This window comes from Pygoscelis adeliae, unplaced genomic scaffold (assembly GCF_000699105.1).
Source record: "Pygoscelis adeliae isolate BGI_AS28 unplaced genomic scaffold, ASM69910v1 Scaffold77, whole genome shotgun sequence".
NCBI classification, from domain to species: domain Eukaryota; kingdom Metazoa; phylum Chordata; class Aves; order Sphenisciformes; family Spheniscidae; genus Pygoscelis; species Pygoscelis adeliae.
Window position 1 is genome coordinate 4,229,374 of NW_008825216.1, and position 24,556 is coordinate 4,253,929.

Below are 24,556 nucleotides of genomic sequence, written 5' to 3' on the forward strand. Positions count from 1 at the left end.
GAAGATATTTCTTGTTAGCATTTTCTTTTCCAGTGGTGACCTAATTAAGCCAAGCTGGCCTGTTTTATTTTAATATTTTTATTTGTTTATTTTTTGTGTGCATTTGAATTACTGAAATAGTCACGAATAATTCAAAATACTAACTAAACAGGACAGCTTCTATTTAGATGATTCTTTTGGTAACATCTTAAAAGGAAATGTGCAATAGTTGTTGTCATCTCCAATTTCAAAACCGAATTTGCTGATATGTTTTTTTCACATGTTAGTAGAACCTTTGCAAATAACACTTTATTTTTAACGGCAGAAAAAGAGAAGTCTGGGGTGCTAAATTAAAACTATTTTATGAAGGTGTCTCTTTACTTGTGAGGTCTTCATAAGCAAGATCTTTATTATATGCTTACCTTGCAATAATTCCAATATAGAGTGATGAACTATAAAGTTTGTAGTAATTTTGTGGAAAAATGGAATGAAAATTATGAAAATTACAAAAAAAAAAAGGAAATTGTGAAAAATATATATGCTTATATACCACAGCCCAAATCTACACAGCCAAATACATATATTTAGGCTACATACCCATTTTTATATATTTAGTAAGAGTGAATTTTTTTTTTAAAAATGCTAAATCTCTTCACTTCTCAGTTATTTTAGGCTGACCTATAGGGGACACCCAATCTAGAAAAGAAAAAAAAAGGCACTTTTAGTTAGCTACTTTAATATTGCATCACAGCTGACTGCAATTTAAAAAAATAGTAGAGCAACTGTGGACTCTGAAGTCCATAGTTAAGAAGCTGTGGGTGGATTTCTTGAAAGCATTAAGGACTTTTGTAGGCACATGTCCACAGAGAATGCAGACAGATGACTCAAAAGAAATAGTAATAAAAAGGGCTTTGTCATTCATCGTGTCCTTCAGGAACTAGCAGTCACTTGCTAACTTTCTAACTTTCAGAAGTAAGCCTTATATACAAAACATTTTTCTAGTTATAGTGGCCTTAGCTATGTGACTGGGTTTTAGTCACTAACCACTGGTTAATTTTAAACTGGTATCACGAACAAGTGCTAAATTCCTGCTTCAGATGGGAATGCATGCTTGGTGTACATTTTGCCGTTCTAAAAATGCTCTTCTGTCAGAGTGAAACTCTTTACTATAAATTTAATATGAAAAGATCCTTTGCTTTTACTGATAGAGAATGAAGACTCATTTTGTTTCATTTGAGACTAATTCAGTAGATTTTGTAGTCTATGAAGGGGCTATGTATATAGTCAGGCATCCGGATTGTATTTTTTTCTTCTACTATGTTAGGCCTGTGTTTTTAGAGCCATTTCTTGTAAAGGTAAATGTGCAATGGGATCAAACCTTCAGCGTGCTTTTATTCTGGAGATTGACACAAGGCAATTAATGGTGTACACTCAAGCTGCATACTGCTCCTCCAGCAGTGAAATTTTAGTGTTTTGTGTATTGGTTCTGTCTTAAACACCTTATTTTCCGTTCTTGCTGCTTCTTAGATACAGAAATTTATTTATACACATAGCTGGGAAAAAACATGAAACTAGTATCCTGTCAGTCAAAATGAAGCTGATTGTTGATATCCAAGGTACTTCATGCTATTTTCATATACAGCCTCTATTTTCCGCTTCTGATTTTGTATTATAAAAGTGCCTTTCAGTGCCAGCAATATAGGATCTTTTATGATGGCTGTTTCAAGGAAGATTTAATTGGTTATCTGTAATTACACTCTGAAAACAAACATATCATGACTTGCCCTGCTTTGTTTTCAAAATAAGGTTAGTCAGTATCTCCATATAAGAAACTAACTTTGGCTCTTGTTAGGAAGCTTTTTGGTTATCAGTGCATAGCAGGTATTTACATTCTATAGCAGTGGTGACGTGAGAAGTTTCTTTTTCATTTATAATTTTAGCTTGAGGTTGTAGTTTCAGATATCAGGATTCTTTGCTGTCACAGTAATGTCTTCTGTAAAATACATATGTTTGTGATCTTAAAACATTTTAATTTTACTGATATTTAATGGTTACGGAAATCAGTGGAAATAGTGTGGCTTTGGCTGGAATTCATTTTAGAAAGATACGTTCTTGCATGTTATTACCCAGCATGTGGTACATGAAATATTGTAGCAGCACCAAGACTTGCGAGATCCCTCTAGCAAGGAAAAGAGTGTGATTAATAGGTAAGCAAGGCAGCACCAAAACCAAAGCATAATAGGCAACCTGAAAGGTTTCCTTTTACTGGGAAATCGGAATTCTCAGACAGAACGACCATGCAAATATGGAAACAGAAGCTTCAACTGTGTGCGATGTTGACTGTGGGAAGGAGATGAGAAGATGAAGCTATAGGATTTTTTTATTATTTTATCACTGGGGGAAGTGAAGTGAAAGAAGAGTTGCTTTCAGTAAAGCCTGAAATGCAAGCTCTGACAGTTGAGTGCTGTTGATTGCCCACAGTACACAAATGTGGAAAGATTTATTTCATTTTATCTTATTTTTAACTTAAACCAGAAAGCAGAACTCGTGTAGCTGAGAACTCTGGAATTTTATCTTGGGGACATTAAAGATTCCCTAACTGAGACAGTGCTGTTCACATTGAGTGATTCTAGCATGCCATACATGGTTGCAGGTACAAATCTATCCCTGTCTTGCAAATTCATGGCAGCTGAACTAGCAGGGAAAGAATGAAAACAATGAGAACCACTGGCACAGAACTAGTGTACTAACACAAGTAGGAGACCCAGAAAGACACATGGAGGCAGTCTGACTGACATTGCAGGCACCGTGGTCCTCTCCTATTATGAAACACAAAAAGAAAGGGGAAAGAAAAATGCCCTAAGTGATAATACTGGCGTGACATTCCTGAGCTGTGAGGAAAGGAGCAAGGTGCAGGATATTTGCAGTGAAGAGGAAGGGAATATTTTGCAATGATACACTAACAAATTCTGAAAGTTCTCAGATTATACATGCCATAGGGAAAAGGCTGCCGGAAGTGCGGCTGATATATCTGCAATGATGTTATTAGATGAAAGTCTGTCTTAAAACTGGCTTACTACCAGCACTAGCTTCAATCCAAAACTAACCTGATTGATAAGAAGCAGTATTAAAATGGAAGAGCATCACTGTGTGTTGATGATGTACAACGTGAACAATTTGGAAATCAGTTTTTCAGTAAGCAAATAAAGGCTGTTGATTAAATAATTCACGCAACCAAAGGAGTATATATGTTGTCTGTTAGACTCTCACACAGTAAATAATCCACCATACCAGAACATGAGACTATTTTCTATAACAAAAGGGAAGGGAGAAGTAGTTCCTGGCAACATATGTCCACTATTCTAACAGTAATGTGAGCATATGTCCATGAGAAAGTCTACTAGCAGGCTGGCATCTTTGAAGGGAGACTTTGGGCCACCCTAGGTAATACTGAAGAAAGGAAGGGTTCGGCAGGAAGAAGCTGTTGTTTAAGAGGACCATAGAGATATAATTTGTGATTGCAGGAAAGAAGAACAGGAAGCAGACAATGGGATTTATGTCTGCGTATGACTTGGTATGTTCCTTCAGCTGCAGCATCTTTTGAGATAATCTACTTGTTAAATGACATGTCTAGTTTGAGCACAGTAAGTGAGGAGTACTTAGATATTTTTTCATGATCTACAGTCTCTACTGTAAAGTAGCAGTTCCAACTGAAGCAGGATACTTGTCTTGGAAGTAGAAAAGGTTGTCAGGCAAATCTTTCTTCTTTCAGTATAACTAGTTAATCTTTGAATACAGAGGTATGTGGGACTGATGACAGTCAATTTGAGGAGCTCTGTTGGAAACTGAACTGACCATATAATTTTGGTGAAGATAAGGACTCTTCAAAATGCTTTATATTTTTATGTATCAATAATAAAAATAAAGAAAATTCCTAAGTGTAGGAAGAGAGTGGCGTAACTGAAAGGACGAGAAACCACACGATCAATGATTTTGTCCCAAAAGGAGTACAGCAAATAAAATAATCTTTAAATCTGAAAGATCACACTTACATTGTTTCCTCAAAGGAAATAAGGGGTAAGTCTGTGTTGCTTCAAAACTAATCGTGTGGGCAATGAAGACAGTGGCCTACGAGATTAGGCATATCCTCCTGGACACGCAGAGTCCAGAACAGCAGACAGCCTGCAGCTGCTACTGCGGCAGTCGTACAGAGAAAAAGTGGAGGTAACAGCGAGGTAAGAGGAGCAGGGAGGAAATGCAAATACAGGAGGCTAGAAATAATTCATCTCACCCAGAGCATTCCTGAAATACAAACAATATTCTCTGAAATTCAAAAGCACAGAGGCCTATATTACTAGAGCTCTTTTTTTTTCTTTTTTTTTCTTTCCTCTCCCCCTGCCCCCTCCCTTGCCCCCATTGCACAAGAACACGTAATTTATATCTTGAAAATGAATTATTCTGTGCTGGCATACTCATGCCTGTTCAGTTATTCCGCTTATAATTTCAGCCATCAGCATGAGCAATTGTGTTTTCAGAGCTATCAATATTCAGATCTCTACTCTGGCAGGCTTTCTGCAGTTGAGTTGCTCTGGCAGGCTTTATGCAGGACCGAATAGGATCCACCCTAAGGTGAACTGAAGTTCTCACAAAGACAATGCATAATGAAGGATGAGTACTGGTGCATATACCCCTCCTACACTTTAATTTGGAAAGCCAGCAGAATCACACTGGGAACAGGCATCTTCCCGACAGGTTTCACGACCAGCCTCTGTAGGCTGATCACACAAAAGCAAGGGCTGTCCCTTAGGGCCTGCCTGCTGGTCTAGAACCAAAAGCTGGCTTGCCAGCCTTTCAGATAAGGCATTCTGTCTATTTTCCACAACAGGGATGTATAAAATATTTGAACTTGCATAAATGAGGTTCTTACAATTCCCAGGTCGTATACAAAAGTTCAGAGACTCCTCTGATGTTGAGCTTCAAATGTATTTGGTAACCTTAGATAAGATTTTATGTCTGTTTATACCGAACTGAAAATAAAATCTTAGTACAGATGTATGGGTAGAATATATTTGTATATTACATTTTCCATTTCATATAACATCCACTTTTGCATACTAAGAGCGGGTATTGAGAAAGATGTTTCTACAGAGGTTTGTCAAGCCACTTCCAATTGTAATATAAGAATACTGCATCTTTCATATAAGTTGTAGAACAAGATAAATTCCACAGTAAACAGGATTTCTACCTCTTCTGCATTGTTTTTGCTTTGTAGGACTCCTAATTTTTGACAGAGGATTGTAAACCTCCTTCACTTTCCTGTTCCTGACTTCTTTTTTTTAAAGAAGCTTTCTGCAAAGAATATGTTATACTCTAATCATTGCTCCGTGCAGTAGAATGCTCTCTAACAGGCCACTGCTTTTGGATTTTTAGGTCAGAAATCTTTAATTCAAATGGACTTTGGTATTCTTTTTCATTGGTATCAGGACAATGACAACATGCCATTTTCTTAAACTATAATGTATCTTATCTTCCACTTGTATGTGTGCATTTTTTCCGTCATTGATTTTTGTGTTTGATGTTTTCCTGGAAAAAATATTCCTCATAAATATTATAGTCTGAATCACTGGAATAACTAGATGGCAATTTCCTTCTGAAATATTTGAGGAAAAATTACTATTTTGACCTTTTTGTTTAATAGAAGTAGATACATCTGAAGCAAAATTTCTTTTTTCCTGACTACGCTACGTAATAAAAGTACAGTATTGTATCACTAGCTTTATGGTTAAGATGAAATGTGATTACAAATAACGTATTTGGTTTATGTTCAGTTTTAAGAACCTCTGTGTGCCTGTTCAACAGTATTCATTTTAATCTGTTCACATTGATCAGAGTGAAGATTGCTATGGATAATAAAGAAAATGTAAAACTATTTAAGATAATTATGAAAATTAGCATCTGCTCTACGAAGACGTATGTTCATGGTATCTCTCTAAAAGTGCATAACTGAAAGCTGTGTTTGAACTAACTTTATAGTGTCTACATTTCAATTAATACACAATCTATCTACAGTATACAATGTGTTACAGCTCACTCTGGAGCTTAGAGATCGGCATACAAGTCTTACATCCTCGGATATACAGCTACAAATATTAAACTAATAGGGTAGTATTTTCGGTGTGAAAGTGAGTTTTGGATGTAGGCTAGAATTTACAAATGCATTAAAAGAAAAGCAGGTGATACTTTTTAAAATTGCTTCTGGAACTGAAGTATTTAAGTTTCAGGATAAACTCTGCATGTAAATATCTCGTATGTTGTTTCGTAGCCTTCTTAAAAATATAACTTTGTGTATCTAGCAACTTTTCTGCTCAGTGCTCAGGTTTAATATGGTATGCTTTAAGAATGGATGCTGCCTACTCACACAGCATTCACGTGAAAATGCGAAGAACACATCATGTGCAAAGCAGCACAAAAAAACCCTTTAGAAACCCTTCCCATCTTATTCTGCCGAAGTTTAAAAATTGTTCCACCCATACTGAGTATTGAACAGGAAAAGACAGAAACAAGAGAAATGAAGATAAGCACTCTGCTTATACGTTTTTTACAGTTCATTATAATAGCTTCAAAATTAATTGTACGTCATTGTTATAGGAAGACTAATTATTGTGTTTATTGTTTAGATGAATTCTGGTTCTCAGATGGGTCCTTATCTGATAAAGCCAAATTCAATGATCCTGGCCTGATGCCCCTGCCAGACACTGCCACAGGGCTAGACTGGTCCCACCTGGTAGATGCTGCACGAGCGTTTGAAGGTAACAGGAAAATTTGAATAAAGATCAATGTTCAGTACACAACTTCTTTTTAAAAATATATATTGTATAGCCGCATTTTGAATTACAAAAATCCAGTGTTTGCCTCCATAGCCCTTTAGTTCTTTTGGCAGTATCACTTCTCAATGCGGAAGATTGTCACTGAAAATGTGGGGTATTCATCATACTTTCAGTATCTATCTTAGATACAATTCATCCACTTAGGGGCCTAAGTTCCTTCTGTCATCAATTGGAAAAATCAGGTGCTTTGAAGCATTTAAGTTAGATGTTTAAAATGAAACTGGCAGTAACAGTTCCCTGAGTGTTTATAAACTTGTACGTGTGGTCCAAATGATGTTGCAATCCCTCGCAGTTTTCATAATAAGCCCTTGAAAACCAGCAAAAATGTACGCTATATTTTCCAGTAGCAGAACTCAAGGGGCAGGATATAGACCAGGTTTGCATTATTAAATTATAAGACCAGATTAACTAAGAAAAAACCTCATTCACCTCTGAGAGCTAAACCTACACATAATGTATAAACACAGAAAGGTGGGTGTTGGTTTGGGTGTATATATGAATATATACAGTTGAATGTCTGTGCTTTGTTGTTTCTGAGGGGTGTTTTGGTTAGGTCGCTGTGCTGCCCTAAAATTTCTGACGTTTCTTAACCAGTGTTACTCTCATTAGTGAATGTATGGGAAGTCAAAGGTATCGGTGAATAAGGTTAACGATGATCACCGTCATCGTTATAGAAGATACAGGTCTTAACTTTATGAGGAGAACTGGTTGTGAAGTTAGTGATGAGATGTTCTTCTGTTTTTTTTATCTGAAAGCAACCATGGGAATCAGTTTTCTGGTATCTGATTCCTTCCCTAAGTATGAAGCGATTAGATTTCAATTTGATCAAAAGTTCTTCATAACTACTTACTATACTAATTTAAACAGCATTGTTAAAAACCCAAACCAACAGTGATGATTAGCAATCTAAAGTACTGTACTGTTTCTTAACTTGATTAACTGTATGTGCATTCGTTACTATTCAGTACTGCTCAAAAACGCCTGTGGTGGCTGGCAGGAAGTACTGTGACACTGAGAATCTGACAACTGCTCCCATGCCTTTCTATGTTTGATTGCTCAGGGAACATCCTGCTATTTGTTACTGACATCTTAAACAACTGGAAATAGATTTGGATCAGTAAACGACTAACTCTGTAACTTTGTACTTGAAGAATATTTTTAAAAGCTAATAACAATTTTGAGTTCAGCTGACTGAAAGGTCATTCTGTAACAGTTACGCTCCTGTATTTTTAGCTTTCTTTAAAAACTTCAATAGATTTTCATTATTTTTAATGCTTAATAGCATGATGAAAATAATTTCACTTTGGTAAGTGTTATGTGAGTGTAATTACCATTTGAATTTGAGAGAGAGAGGTAGAACAACATAGCTAGCCACAGTGCCCTATCCTAGGGAGGAGGAGTATTCACTTGTTGGGTTTTAATTGCAAAAATCTTAGCTATATATGTAGACAATGCTGAAGAACTGATGTCACAAGATAGAAACTTTTTATTGGGGTTTTTTTTAATTATTGTAAGAATTTGAGTAGTAAATAATAATCTAGTTTTTTATGAAGGAATGTAATTCTTTTCTGTTTAGGACTCTGCAATAGAGACATCTGTGTACATGTTAGATGATTTATAAAATGTTTTGACTAAATTCATAGTACTGCAATTTGAAATTTTTACAAGGAATGGAATTTTTAAGCCCTTGTTCAACTTTCTCTATCCTATGTCTTGCAGTTTTAAAGTCCTTTTAAAAAGAATAACTGATAGGCATGTCATAAAAAAATCACTGGGAGGGAATGTGTTGGATATGAATTAGCAGATGCAGTTTCCTTATGTATTTTAATGTTGTTGACTTAGGAGTTGCTTCCACTTACTATTTAAAAATAGCTTGGAACTACTGTTCTGCATTCTGTCAATATGAAAAAGAGAGTGGATGATTCTAAAGTTTGTCCACTTCTAAATATAAAACTGCTTTGATCTTTTTATTAAACTGGCTGGGAATGTGATCACATTTTATATAGAACCATCTCAAAAAAAAAACCCTGAAACAAACACCACCCCCACCCCCAAGCCTTCAATGAAAAAGATCACAAAATGGATAGGACATGTTTAATACTGATTTTAAGAAATTAATGTTAGAGTTGTTCTCTAGTTTGGCTTTGCAACCTGATATTTCAAAGTTGTGTTCCGTTCTAGAACCTAGATAGAAGACTTAATTTTAGTTTTTTCTTTGTACAAGGTCTTTTCTTAATATCAGTTTATTAGAATTACCAATCTGATTCCAAGGTCAGGGTTTTCCCTCTGTGATCTCTCTAGATTGTATGTTGACAACTTACATCTTTTGATCAGTTCAACATTCATAATGTGGGCCTCACAGTCCTTCAGCTGTCTTAAAATGCAATTGTATCTCAATTTAATATTAAATATAGCCTTTTTAGGTGCTTATAATGTTGGCATTAATTGGATTAAGAATTAAATACAGTAGCAAGATTTTTGCTACCATCATCTGTACTCAGAGTTTATTCATGGGTGTAACAAGAACAGCGGTCTCATTTTTAGCTTCCCCCCCCTCCCCCCGCAAATGAACAGTTGACTAGGTTGTTTATTAATTAGTATTAGCTTTTATCCAACTGAAGCCTTGGTCCTATGTAGAACAGCAGTTTTTAAACTGTGGTCCGTGGGGGTGGAGTAAGCAATTACTTTTTTTTTTTAATTGAAAGTATGATGATAATGCTTTTCACTTTGTGAGGATTTCATTTTCATGGCTTTTGCATGGCAAGAACTTTTGTGGGAAGCTGAATATTTACTTCAAATTTCTGAAAATCCTCTGTTATTCCTAAGACAGGTCTTCACAGTGCAATGGAGAGCCGTGCAGGCGTTAACTCCACAGGCTCCAGAAGCTGCATCAGTAAGGGGTTTTGCTTGAGCTGTGTCTGCTGAGGGTCAGTGTCCATAAGCTGGAGCACAGTGCAACATTATTTTAAGTCTTCGCACTGCCTTCCTTTGCAGGACATACAGTTTTGACTCTGTTATTTATCCAGTGATCGTCTTTAGCATGCACGCAGTCAGTAGCAAGGGGTATCCTTCCATTTCTTTCATACATGGATAGGCTACTTCCCATTCCCCTTCTCTTGTTTTGGTGGGAGCTGCAGAGAGACAGTAACCAGGGAGCAGCTGACGTGCTAGAAGTACACTGTTGTAATATTTTTGTATCCATCCCTGAAGCAAACAATAAAAAATAGATAGAACTGGATGTGACTGTACAGCAAAAGAGGTTGGGTTTTAGGGAGGGCAGTTGGGGTGAAACACGAGAAGTTAAAGAAGTAGAAAGAAAGCACGTTGAACTGAGTAAAGATAAAGATATGGGGATTTATAGAATAAATTGGAAAGCCGAATTAGAAAAAGTAAAACAAAGAAATCTCAGAAAAGAATAAGGGAAAAGGAGAGAATGTATTTTTTAATCCTCTTTTTGTATCATCCCTCCAATAGGTCTCCAGGTTAGGGAAGAAGGACTGGCTTTCAACATGCGTATTATGTTGCTGATGGCTAATTTAGGATCTTTTCGATGTTTTGGGGAAGAAAAGGAGAAGCCTTTCTAGATGTCCATATCTGTTACTGTCATTGTAGAAGAGAATTGACACAAACATAAAAATTGATTATTATTAGGAATAGAACTTTGTACTGTTTGTTCTACTTTAAACTGGGTTTGTTGTGCTTAAAAAAAGCTGTTTAGTGTTTTGTAAATCATATTGCAGGAATTCACAGCCTAAGAAAGTCCCTCTGATGTCTCTGATTTAGTTCATTAAAATAGGTGGTTTCAACTTCTGATTTTTTTCCCAGGTTATTTTTATGAATGTCTACTAGTGCCAATCAGAATGCAGTGTTTCTTAATGCCAATTTATCTTTGCGGAAACATCTGTGCTACTATAATTAATATTATTTTAATACTTCCATTTAAAGTCTTTATAGCTTAATGCAAGTAATGCTACACATAACATAATGAGAAAGAAGTGAAGCATTCAGCATGAGAGATAATTATTTTAACCAAATTAGTATGTTAAACTGCTAGAAAAAGAAAAAAAAAGAAAATATTTAGTTAACATTTGGTCATTTCTAGTGCATGCATGTGTAACTCTTTTTGCTTCGGTGCATATGTCAGTGTATGTTTGTGGGTAGACTTTGCCTTAATAATGAGAGAGCGGCTTCACGCACTATACTCATTTTAGCCTTTTCTGCTCTCCAGTACATCAAAATTGTCTGGAGTTTTTTCTGGCCTCTGTTAGCGGTCTGGAACAATTAAAATCCAGATTCAAATTCTTAGTGGTTACAACTGTACAATTCTATTAAAGTGAGACATGAATTTTGTCTCATCTTTGGTCTTGCCAAGTCAACTGTTGCTTAAACTTTTGATATAAACGCCAATATATTTTTGCAAATAGTTTTCTATGCATGGGTCCTACATGGGGTTTGGCAAGGATGTCCCAGATAAAAATAAGAGCTCTGAGATTTACCTGTATTTTCTTCTGTTTAGTATGCCCATATCACTTAAATTGAATAGGCGGTGTCCCTGTAGTTTGGAGGAAGCAGAACTTATGTTTACAGCATCACAGTCAGAAATACACTTGCTTTTCCTTTCGAAAAGTTAGCTGTCGGTGAAGGTAGCTTTGATTTCATTTTCCTGAATATAGATTCAAGCCAATTCTATTAAGAACAAATAAAACAAAAATCAGTAGGAAGATTTTGCTCTTTGAAGCACAAGTTCAACCTTCACCACAATTCAGGTTTAAGAAGAGTTCTGATTTAAATGGTCAATTGGTGAAACTATTGCTAAGCATGAATACTTATCGGGAGATCAGTGAGATTTGATATAGTTACTGAAAATAAAAGTGTGTCTTTAAAAGTACTTGAAAAGTATTCAAAGGCAAAATATTTTGCTAGTCCAGGATCTTGTTGATGTACTAGTTATTAGAGAGATTTATTGTGTTACTAACTTGTTCAGAGAATGATTTTGACACTAACCTGGCTTTTGAAAATTAAGGAACTACTCTTTGAAGAGCAACACAGGAATTGACATAGTATGTTAGATGATTGGAGACTTACTGTTATTAGTGGCCATGTAGTGACTTCATTCCTCACCTGATGAATGTCAGAATATGGTTTCATATTTTATAAAGATATGAAAATTGAGAAAAAATGTTTAACTTATACTAGGAAAACAGAAAAGGTATAACAATTCATTTCCTACTCAAAGTGTTAATATTATTTTTAAATTATGTGGAGTTGAAATTCATTAGGGATTACACAAGGAAGAAAAAGTCCACACATTAGACCTCATTGCAAGCACCCATGTTTTTATATTTTTGTTGTGTGTTGAAATCATATGAAAATATTTTCAAATATTGTGTTTTAAAATGGCATCACGTGATTTCATTAACAGCTGCATGTACCTGTTTTGGCACCTGCATTTATCCATCAAGAAAAAGATGCTTTGCAAATCCTGCTGGGGAGATCAAACTGTCAAAACGTTTTCTCAGCTGACAAAATAAACCAGACAAGTGGCCGTTCTCTTTAATTAAGCTTACTTGGTAGAGAGAGAAAAATGCAGATTTTTTAATATTACAGTAGAATTGCCTCTGAGACACAATGTCACATGTCACGTATTGTTGACCATAGAAAAAATAGCAACAGCATAACATTTGTTGTTGGCTTTGTTTTCTTCTATCAAGTGGTAATGAAAATCTGAATGGTATAAAGGTGAAATCAATAATTAGGTATGTACTTCAAACTGATTGTTTACACAGACTTGTTTCTGGCCTGCATACTGCATTTGATCTGGGAAAGTAGCTTTAGTTTCTCTGTTAAATCTATTCAAATTAGTAAGTTTCAAATCTGTCAATGATGGCATTGATTATGTGTTTAAAATTATATTCTTACCTTATTGTCAGCACATATGAAAAAGTCGTGTTCATATTTGCTGAGATCCATCACTAGTCAGAAATAAGGATAAAAGCAGGGGAAATGAGCTGCGGTCTTTAAAATTGGACAAAAAGTGACATGCAACTTTTCTTCATTATATTATAGAATGAATTGTCAGTCTTTGCTATTCCTTGAAACTATTCATTTAAAAAATCCCTTTAAAGAGCTTTTTAGTGATTTCCTATTTTTGTTTGGTAGAACTTTTAAACCAAAATTTCCTTCCTAGTTAAAGTGATCTGGCCTGTATTCACTGTTTGGGTGCTCAGAGTTTGGAGGGTTGTCTTTTTATGTATCATGCCAAGCTGTCATGCTGTGTCGCAATACTGGATATTACTATTAGACACCTCGTGCTTTACCGTAATGTCGGTGTTGTGTAAAAATGGCGTTGCAAGGCTGGCGGTGAGAGCCAGCGTGAGTTGCACGGGGAGTATTGCACTGCTTGCGCTGTACCTGAGGGCCACAGCTGCTCCAGTGGAGATGGACTGTCTTGTTTATAGGAACATTCTAAATCTTATTCCAGGTTTTGACTCAGATGAAGAATTTGGGCCGTTCTGTCATCACACGCCGTTTCTAGGTGATGGTCTGGGATTGATGACTTTTGCCTTTTGTAAACTTTCTTTAATATTTCCTATGTTTGCACGTTTGCATGATAATGCAAGCTTCGGGCCTGTGGGGTGGTAGAGCAAGGGGAGAAAGGGCAAGGCAGGCATGTTGTCGCCAGAATTTATACAAGCCTACAGACATGGATTTTGTTTGACAGAAGTAAGTTAAATCAATCTCCACAGAATATGGATTTATTTTTTTTTTTAAAAGAAGACAAATCCTAATGAATGCATCGTTTACTCCTGTTCTGTGCAATGATGATCTGCATGGCATACTTTATTATGTGGTGACTGATGTATTTTGGCAACCACACTGTATATCCATAGGTAATTACATCTGTGCTTTTTAGATTACGTTCTTGTGGAATCCAATGGAGATAATAGCGTGCCTTAGTAACATATATAACAAAAACTCAATTGATAAAAATAGTGAGAATTTATTGTTTTTCAAGTATGCAGATTACCGTTAGGTTCTGCAAATGCTTGAGACAGTAAAACAGTACAAAATGAACAGTGCAGATTTCTGAGGAATCTGACGGCTTTAAGTCCATGGAAAATGCAAACCTTTTCGCTGAATTATTATTGTCATTGGTTGTGGCCCTGAATTCTCAAATGGTTTTCTGCAGATTTCATCAAGACCAATTTACTGTTCATATCAGCATTAACTGGTCCAAACAAATCTGTCTTACTCTGCTGACAGACACCAAAAATTGCTTTGGGGTTGCCTTTGGATGCAGATGTGGGGAAGCCAACTAGTTGGAATATACATCTGCTGATTATCTTCAAAGCTGTGATGTAGAAACCTACATCCATTTCTCTAACTGAACCAGGATAATGGCTGTAATATAGCCTTTTATTTTGTATATATGTCCGGCTTTAAACGTATCCTTACGTTACTTTTTTACAGATCAGAGAGTAGCATCTTTTTGCACCTTGAATGATATGCAGCAAGCTCAGGGCTTGGAAGGAACACAAGAGTTACCTTTGGATGAGAGTCTCATAGATGGAAAAGATTTCCTTGAGGCTACTGGGTATGTCAGAACTAAAGCGTATTTCTTACAAAAATATTTTAAGAAGAAAAGATTTTCTCTTAACGTTGCATGTCAAATTGCCTGTATGTATGTTTCACTGCTACCTGATGGCAGACCTGCTACCTTGACTGATCATGTCTTTAATTTTGAAAAATGTTTCTTGGAATCAACCGCTGAGCGGTTCTATCTAGGAAATTTGTAGTATAGTCAAATAAAGCTCTCTCACTAGAATAGGCCTCTAATTCAGAGTACGGTTAGATGCAGAGTTTCAGCTAATCAAATTTTTCACTGTATTCCTCCTATACCATAATAATTTGTGTTACGCTTATTTCTATTTTCATTTGAATAGAACCGATAACAGGAGCTCAACTCTGTAGTATGCAATAACCTTATCTGCAGCAAATGTCTCAGACCTTGGAACAGGCGTTCCTGCCTATCTTTTGCTACTATTTGCTACTCACAAATCCATAATTTTTCATTTATACAGAGGTAAATTAATCAAGAGAACCTGTAACTGAGGACTGCAGGAAACTCTTATGCCAAACTGCCCAATGCTTCAAATTCTTCCCAGTGCTCTGGAAGAGATTATTCTCCCCCTTCCCCCCCGCCCCCCGTCTTCCCTGCTGTGAGGAGTATACTTGTAAAAAACACAGATTCAGCAGTGTAATCTGTCCACTAGCACGCTTTAAAAGAAAAACACATCTTTGATTAGTTTTGCTCTTCAGCTGCAGGAATGGAAGAACAGGAAATGGAGGGAAAAGTCTTCTTGCTTGTTAGACTATCACATTTTAATTTGAACCAAGTTTACGCAAACTAACTTACATGATAAAGTGCATTTATTGTAATGACTTCTAAGTCCACATCTTTCCCCAGCCGAGTGATCAGTAAGGATTGCAGAAGACTGCTAAAGATGTTCCACTTTTAGCATCGGCAAACCTGTCAGATTTGTGCACTTGCATGAAGCAGCTGATCAGCTTTGTATACAAAGCTTCTCTCTTCTAGACACAATGATTCACGTTATGGCTAATTTCATCTATAACGTGTATAAAACTGTCTCCCACGGTGCTCGTTGTCATACAGGAAACAGAAGCTATTCTCAGTATTTTCCTTCAGTCATGCATTTGATTAACCTGTGGCAATATTTCATATGTTTTGACCTTTAAACAAAATATTTGTTTCCATAAAGCCATAGGTTTATCCTTTACTGGAAATGACACAACTGCAGACGAGAAAAAAGAACTCTTAACAGCTCTTTCGGTTTACAATAATTGCTGCTGCAGCTTGCTTCAGATTAGTACAGTCCTTATCAGAAAGCAGCTTGTTAACAAATGTGCTCGGCACACCGTTTAGCAGCAAGTTTGATTTGCAGTGTGAGGCTATGTGCAAATAATTCCTAAAACATTCCTTCTTAAAATCATTGTCATTTCTGCCCGCTTTGCGTGAGAGGCAGTGTCATATTTCAGGTATTGCAGCAATGGGTTTATGTTCCAGTAATAGTCTCTTGCTGATGCTGCTTTTGTCTGTGTTTTCCTAACTATGCCTAAACCGATGTGTTTCCTTTGCTATCACTAAAAGTGTTACTCTGCAAAAGCGGGGGGAGAAAATGTTTTTAACTAGCCCAGAGTGAAGGTAGTGGTTTACTTCACAGGGAACATGCTCCGAGTACTCTGACTGGAAAAGTAAACCAGCTAGAAGTCATCCTCCGGCAACTACAAACCGACCTGAGAAAGGTAAGAGGTCATTAGCGATATTATTACAGTTAAACTAGACAGTGTAATTAACGAATGGTAGAGCCCAGTGGTTGATCAGAACACTGGGGTGCAGAAGGTGCTGTGGAACGGTTATGTGAACAAGCTGCCCCAAGGCTAACTGGTTTGTGGGTCTTTACTCCAGAATAACCGTCCTACGTACAGTCATACCCCAGAAAGAATGAGGCACTTTATCTCCATTTGTGGTACCTTGGGTTTAACAAAGGATTAGGGATATGGGCACAGGCACTATTGCGAAGTAGTTAACGCTCCAGATTTGTCATCCTTGTTGCCTTGTGGTATCTTGATCATGTAACAATGACTTGCATTTGCTGTCTAATTTCTGAGCTGGAGACAATGCCAGGACTGGTAGAGATGAGACTGCTTTTGGTAAGAAAATAATCACGTAAGGGAAAATTTTGAAATTAGATATTTTTCTTCCTTAATGTATGCTTGAAATCAATTCCTTGTGACTTGGGCTCTCACATATGATTTGTAATAGCTAAAAGCTTCTTATTCTTTTAGTGCTTGAAATTTTTTGATAAATGGAGTAAACTCCTATAATTTTTGTATTAAAGTAGCATCTAGTTGTCTTTTTAGCTTGCAATATTTTCTCAGAATGAATGAGGTAGTTGGAGCATATTTGGGGAATTAACTTACGGTTAGTAGTTGTCAGAATGGATTAGGGAGCTCAACAAAATATAGCTGTATGACTTGCACAGAAATATTAACAACAAAAATAAACGCTGTCATCACGACTACTCACTTTACTCAACTTGTATCTTTGTTAACCAGGAAAAACAGGACAAGGCAGTTCTCCAAGCAGAGGTGCAGCATCTGAGACAAGATAACATGAGACTTCAGGAAGAGTCTCAAACAGCAGCTGCTCAGCTGAGGAAATTTACGGAATGGTTTTTCAATACGATAGACAAAAAATCCTAATGACTGGGCCCCTGGAAAATACTTATTTGAACAATGTAACAGCTGTATTTTTTGAATTAGCGGGGTAATAATGTCACTGTGTTCGCAATCCATTTTAGGTGTTTCTGCTACGTTCTCTATCCAGCTTTATTCATTTGAAAAGGAGAGAGAACTGTGGTAATCTGTCTTTAAATTCGTATGAAGAAAGCAGAGAATAGCAGATATTTGTTTGTGTGCAGATGAATGTAAAAAATCCTTAGTGTCATTTTAGACATTTTTAGAAGATGCTCTGGCTGGGGCTTGCCTGAAGAGGAATATTTGGGGTTTTAGTTCCTGCATTTCAGGTGCGCTGATGAAGATGTTAAAGCAATTTACATTAGCTTGGGCTTCAGTATTGTAAGATATAAAGAATAACCAGACATATACTTTAATGTTTAAAAGGTGCTCTATTTTTTTGTATGTACAGTAGTTTTATTTCCACAGTCCACATTGTCATAGCAATAACAATGGAGGTATAGTGAATAGTCACAAAGCTGTGTTTATAAAACGTTAGCACTGACGTGTTTAACACTAGTTTGGATGCAGATACATTAGAGATTATTTATTTGCAGGAACAAATGGTGCCTGAATATAAACAGTGTTCTGATTTTCTAAAAATACACATGCCTTGTAAATGGCTCACCGGGGTTAGCCCACTCCCAACATCAGTTACTTTTGTATAGTTGATGTTCAGCTAAACAGTTATACTGCTTAACTATTGAAATCATGTATGGTGTGAGCCAGCCAATCAATTGTACAATGCCAAATTTGTTTATCTTTGTACAGAAGCTTTGATCAAGTGTCTTGTATTTAACACCTTTATTTAAGCTTATTTAACCTAAATTGTTGTTTTTATAAAGTTTGTTTTATCTGCACTATGGTGAGGTCAGTTGGTTGCAAGTTGTAATATTTTTAGCTTGCCAAGACTGTACTGAGGAGTTCTAGAAAATTCTAACAATTGGATGCTGCTAGTACACAATTGATTTGTTTGTATGCTTTAACATTTTTAACTGTTTAATTTGAAATGAACATACATCCTGCTTTTTTAATAAATGTTAAAAATCTAAACCTGAATTATTTTATCTTGTGTTATCTATAACCACTCTCACCAGTAAGAGCTCAGGGTTCTGTTCAGCCCACTCTCTAGGTTCTCAGTCTGGAGACAGTCCAGCCCCCAGGTAACAATTCCTTGTTACCCTCGAAGGACTGTCAACATGATCAAAGTTCATCTCTTTGGTGTGCCCTGTCCTGTAGCTGAGGAGGCAGCTTCAGGGCTCAAGGAACAAAAGCTGTTTTGACTGTTCACAGGCATTGATTAGGGACCTAGGAGAAAAACTGCTTTACCCAAAAATGCGTCCTAAAGAAACTTTTCAAAAGGGCTCTAGTTTTCTTATATTATTTTGCATTAATTGTGGCAGCAAATAGCTTGCCATTTTCTTCTGCCGGCACTCGAGGATTTGATTGCAGTGTTCGCATATGTGAGATGTTTTGTGTATAGTACTGAGCTTCAAGTCCGCTCCAAAAAAGTACAGTTTTGCAAAATGAAATGGAGCTAATGAGCACGTTTGATGTTATCCTTCTGAGAGGGAAAAAAAAAAAGTTCAAGATCACGGTTGTATCCCAGTTTCCTTTCAGCAGCTGAATACATTCAGGCAAACCTAGAGAAAATTGTTGAATAGTTAAAAATAGATATTCAGCTGATGGAAGTAAAATTCTGTATCCATTGTTAGTGCATATCGGCTAAGAAATGTTTTTTAAGTTGAACGAATGTCTGTCCCTGCTATAACAATTGTTCTGAATGACTGCTCTCCGGAAACGTTATACACGGGCAGAGAATCAAGGCTTTGGCATCCTTACATTCAAACGAAAAAGACTATTTTGTCTTTGTATTTTTCATCAGAAACTCCGACTCTTACATACCAAACAACATCCATTAAGCCGTATTAACTTAGAGTAATTAAACATGGCAGTCACGTGTTACACCGGATTCTGATTTAAACACCTTACAGGAGTCATTAGCAAACCCATCTGGCTGGAGACCTTGCCAAATAACAGTGCTGAACAACTTGGGCAATTTGTCTGTGAACATGTTTCCGTGAGGATCGGTTTGTCCGCTTTGAAAAGCCGTGCGAACTGAAATGAGCTCGGGAATAAGCTTGTTCTGAAGGGACGCTGTTAGGTTTGTGTAAGAGTTTGTAGTCCAATATTCATTTTAGCTCTTTGTCTCTCCGTTACTGAAAACAAATACCTACCTGCGCAAGAAGGATTTTCAGTAGTTATCTTCTTTTCCCAACCAATTGGAAACATTTTATTTTCAAAAGTGACAGAAAACTTTGTCTACACATCACTTCTTCCCTTTGCTGACAAAAGCAGTTGTGTCAGAGGCACGTGGTTCTTCCTTAAGTAGCTTCCACCATGGGAAAAAGTTTCCAGTTTGGCTGTTATTGTTTTAATGACATGTGAAGACAATGTTTATCAGAGAGCATAATACAGTTTTGGCATAGGGAAAGGCGATTTAATTGGACGTTTTAATTAACTGGTTTTTAAGAATAATCCTCTCGGAGACATTTTGCTCACAAAAATGCCTGGTTTAGACACGTGGAGGCAGAGGCTAAGTCTGCGTAAGAAACTAGTCTGAGCACTAGGAAAATTTAGAGTGTTGCTAACCCAGGTTTTGGGAGCGGGAGGAGATCTTTCAGGCTCGCTCTTGGCCAGTCCCGTGACTGGACACCTCTTAGTGGCTGAAATCGTATGTTAGGTGGGCTCTGGCTTAGCTTCGTCTGGAAGCCCTGTGCTTCAAAACCAATCCGTATGAACCAAAGCAGAGTGAGTGGGGATGACTGAGAAATTCACTTCAAAGATGTGTTCGTGGTCTGAATTAAAACAGTAATATGGAACTGTTTTAAATGTCAACAAAGTCTTCCCAGCACAGCAGGCCGTGCTGTGAAGTGCCGAGATGCAGAAACCAAACATGTGAGCCAACGCGGGCGTTTACTTCTGTAAAAGGGCAAAATTACAAAATTCTCTGCTTTGCCTTAAAAGTGGCACCCTAATTTGTATGTAGATCTTTATTGAAGGGATCCTTACTAAGACATTTCTCACAATGTGGACTGTATTTTATTATGTATAGTTTTTTCTGAGATCACTATTACAAACATAAGGGATAATTTTTGGTATTTTTTCTGTTCCTGAGAGTGTAGTCATACTATGGTTTAGGCAAGGGATAGCTTTATACAGAAGCTTTATACATCCTCTGCATATTATTTAATATAAATTCTAAAATGAGTTCATCTTTTTTTGTGCCCAAAATCCAGTTATGTGGGAAAAATGTTTAAAATATTTGTAATATGAACTGGCTTACTGTAGGGCAGTTGCTTAGAAAAACAACCTTCAGTCTGGAAAAGAAGAGAGTTGCTCTGTGCATTATGTTGTTGTTGCAGCATTTGTTGTGCTCTCTGTGCTGACTGGTTCTAATATCTAAGAAATTTAGTGAAACTTAGGAATTGGTGTTGTACGATTTGAAATCATCAGAACCATTAATTATTGCCAAAACAAGTTCTTCTTCACCCCCAGCTTCTCTCTTCCACAGCAAAGACTAGAAGAAAAAGAATGTCTTTCAACTCAAAAGCAAACAAAATCTTGCTTCTGCATGTTTGGGAGCAGATTGTGCAAGCTGGGAGGGAAAAGTATACTTTTGCAATCCTGGAAATAAATGTGCCAAGAATATAAATCTTAATCTCGGCTGTTTTCTCTATGCACACAGGTTGTATTTTTCATTCGATTCCTCGCGCTTCCTTTATTTCACTCCCTCACCATGTTTCCTCGCTTTTCTCTCAAGAAGAATCCAATGGCACATGCACCAGAAGGAAAATTTCTGCAATAGATCCTGGTCTGGACTGCCAGGAACAAGTCTGTGTGGGTTTAGACAAAGCCATAGGGAGGCAGGGCCTAAATATTTTGCAGTCTTTGCTCCTACGTTGATCCCCACAGTGGCTGCAGAACAGAAAGTGAGGCAGGTACAATTCCATCCAGCCTTGCAAATGTAAATCTTTGCTCTTTTGCAGACTCTGAAGTCACTCACTGTCCTACCAAAGTGCTAGCTTTCTGAATCAGTTTTTGAGTCATGGGTAAAGCAACCAGGCGAGAACGTGTATTTCCGAAGGAACTGCATCTCGCAGATTTCCAAAATCTTCGCCAGGGAAGCAATTAAAAAAAAAAAAAGAAAAAAGGGGTGGGGGATAGAGAGGACATTTCCTCAGGTTTTATTTTGATTCTCCTTTCAGACAGACAACCAACACTGCTGGCGGTTGCACCAACTTAGGGGGACATAGCAGGACCAGAGAATGGAATGAACAGGCCAAATTGCTCATAGCCTTCCATGTTAGAAATCACTGGGAAGTTTCAAACGTATCAGTGTTGGAATCCTATTTCTTTTATTGACTTCTCTAGGGAAACAGTTTTCTGTCCTTTGTTTCATTTTTTGAACGTGAGCCTTTTTCCTCCACTAAGCATCAATGTTTAAAGGCTTGTTTTCTATATAGCATCAGAGAATTAATCTAGTAATAGTCATGTTGGCCTTGTCCTCACTGGAACAAACTGGGGCTGATAGGTGAATAATACAAATGTTAGTTTTGCAGAAAGGCTATACTTTTTTTTTTTTTTAATTCCTGCTATACAACAGCAAATCATTAAATCTCAAAACCTGAAAAACAGCAGATGGGCATTTTCTGACCAACGTCATAAAAAAACCCCGTTATTGAATATGTTGCTGATATCAGTCCAGGTGTCCTTGTGTCCAGACATCAGCTGGAGGTGTTTAAAATAAATCTGAGGAGAGATGATGGAGAGTAAGGAGACAAAAGCATGCCATGTCAGAAAGTGGGACATGCGAAGTGCACCGGTAGTAATCATGGGCAATATATGAGCTGAGCTTTTATTGATGACGGATGACTCTATGTCCAGAGGCTAGAACTTTAATAAAATAGGAAGTTTTCATGTAAGTTGTTTATCTTTTGTAAATCCACTGTTTGGAGCCCAGAAAAAGCAAGTGTGAGAAAAACTCGGGAAAACCTTTTGTCATGAGTTAACCCTGACCAGAAATCTGGGAGAAGGTCTGCAGTACTTGGATAGTTATGACTTAAAATCTAAGCGGTGGGGCTTTGGTTGTACCAAATTTAAAATGTTAGAAGCTCTCTCCTTTTCACCTTTGTTTCCTGTTTTGAAACTGATGAAAGTGTTTGACTATTTGAGTGACCAAAGCTGTTACTAATAGAATAAATAAGTGACCCTAGGGGTTGTCCAGTAGTAAATGCTGGGCTAGCCGTCTGAGGTTCTCTTTGCCGCTAACACTGTAGTCTCACTTTCGGCTCAGGCATAACTTTGATAGATAATATTTTCTGAAGAATTTTTTGTGGAAACCTGAGATATCTGCGTTCTCACCAACGCTGTGTTTCTCCCTCTACATAGACATTTTATTCAAGGCGATGGATGTTCCTTTCACAAACCCAAGACACGGTGGTTCTTTTCAACAAGAAATGTTTCTCTCGTGTGTAAGAACAGCGCTCCAGGAAGTATGTTCTAGCAGTAGTGCATCTTCAAGCTGTTTGTGCTCAATATGTCGGCTATCTGCTGCCACGCAGCTCCCAGATTCTTGGTCTTCCCTTCCTTTGCTAAGAGCTGAGTTTCTCAGTAGGGGTTTCAGTAAAAGTAAGCAGAAAACAAAAAGCTCCTTCAGACTTGCAATGTCTTCATTTTGGAGGAAATACAGTTTAAAGGTACAAATATCCTGTCTTGGTCTTTTCTGCGCCTTCTCCTGTCAGGAAGCTTAAAAAGGAACTTCAGGGTGGCTCAGCGCTTGAACAGTTCAAAGCCTGTTTGCTGAAATGCTTGTGTATGAGTAGGGGATCTTAAACGTAAGCACTAATTAATATAAAAATTTGTTCAACATGCTTCCAGCCTGCATACAGACCAGAAACAGTCTTGTTTCCAACGAGGGAAATGCTGTTCCATCAATTCCAGTCCGCGTTGGCTTGGACAATGGGGAATGAGTAATCTGCCATTCAAAGGAGAAAGCAAGCGATGGGCTCGTTCCTGTGTGTTTTAGTGTTACATAGCCAACAGAAGCTGTGTATCGCTTAGCCAGAAAAGCTCCGAATGGCACCATTAAATCAGACTGTGCTTTGTGGGCTGGGTGGCTGATTTCTTTGAAAATATCAGCAAATGTATTCAATTCCTCCGGTGTAAATCAGGTTTAATATCATTGAAATTACTGAAGAGAGCGAAACTGGGAAAAAGAATCAGTCTCTGTGTGGAATGATGAATTACATCCAGACCATGTTTAAAAAATGAGGTCAAGTGATTAGGCCAAAAACAGGATATGAAAATAAAATTGAAGTCTGTCTTTATTAACCATGACCTCAGTAGTCCACAGTTTTTTGGCTCATTGATTTCTAATGTTAATGTGGTTTAAACCTCTTCCTAAGCTCTGAAGAATGTTCTTTCAACAGAACCATATCTATTAAATGAGTCATTTGCTCTTTAAAACTAGATGGCTTCACAGCACAGCATGCAGTAAGCCTCCTAATGTCTTGCCAATTGTCCAGCAAGATTGTTGATATTTATACAGAGAAACTTTAAAGGGATGCTGACAGGAGAGTTTCATCATCTGTAAATAGCCTTATTAAGGTTCATGCATAAAATCCTCTCAGATTCTTGAAGTGTGAATTCTTGCTAAGACTGTGTGTCGGTACCTTCCTTCCCAGTCTCTCCTCATTTGTACTGCAGAGCAACCCAGAGCTGTTCAGCTGCAGATTTAATTTTTTTTTTTATAAACCAAGTATGAAATAGAAGAGACTCTGAAAAAAACCTAAGGAGAGAAAGTGAAATCAATCTTCAGACTAGCACAGATGAGCATCCTTTTAACATGTTTTTATAATGTCATAGAGATGCCTTAATAATCCTCTTAGAGAGAAAGCGAGAGAAATAACTAGGCTTGCGTATTTAACAGGCCAGTGTATAATTCCTGAATGCACCACAGGTTCTCTGTCAAGCCATGCAGACAACACACCACACTGCAGTGAATAGCTAACAATACGGTAATAATGACTTGTCCACATGTTTTACAAGAAATGTTACAAATTCCCTCCATAAAAATCACTACTTTCCATCTCTAGGAAAGTTCTCAGAAATACCCAAGCTGCATTTTTTAAAGTGATGTGGAAATGCTCACTTATTGTTAATGGCATGAACCCCCTTATGTGAATGTTGTGGATGAGAGTGAGATTGATAAACTGTGCTGACAGGAAGCTGAGATGTTCAGAGGCATGAGAGGCGCAGATCTACCTGCACCTTTTCCTTGAAGAGACTATGCCTGAAATATCAAAAGGGCT

At 37.2% G+C, this 24,556-nt stretch overlaps 1 protein-coding gene across 1 annotated transcript in view; it reads left to right on the forward strand.

Annotated features, from left to right (window-relative positions):
* Positions 1-18,242, forward strand: part of SIPA1L2 (signal-induced proliferation-associated 1 like 2) — a 125,794-nt gene extending 107,552 nt beyond the window's left edge. Inside the window, exons 18-21 of the mRNA XM_009329170.1 lie at positions 6,657-6,788; positions 14,337-14,460; positions 16,109-16,190; positions 17,004-18,242. Of these exons, the coding sequence (XP_009327445.1) occupies positions 6,657-6,788; positions 14,337-14,460; positions 16,109-16,190; positions 17,004-17,150 (485 nt within the window). The 3' untranslated portion in view covers positions 17,151-18,242. The remainder of the gene's footprint in view (positions 1-6,656; positions 6,789-14,336; positions 14,461-16,108; positions 16,191-17,003) is intronic.
* The last annotated feature ends 6,314 nt before the right edge of the window (positions 18,243-24,556 follow it).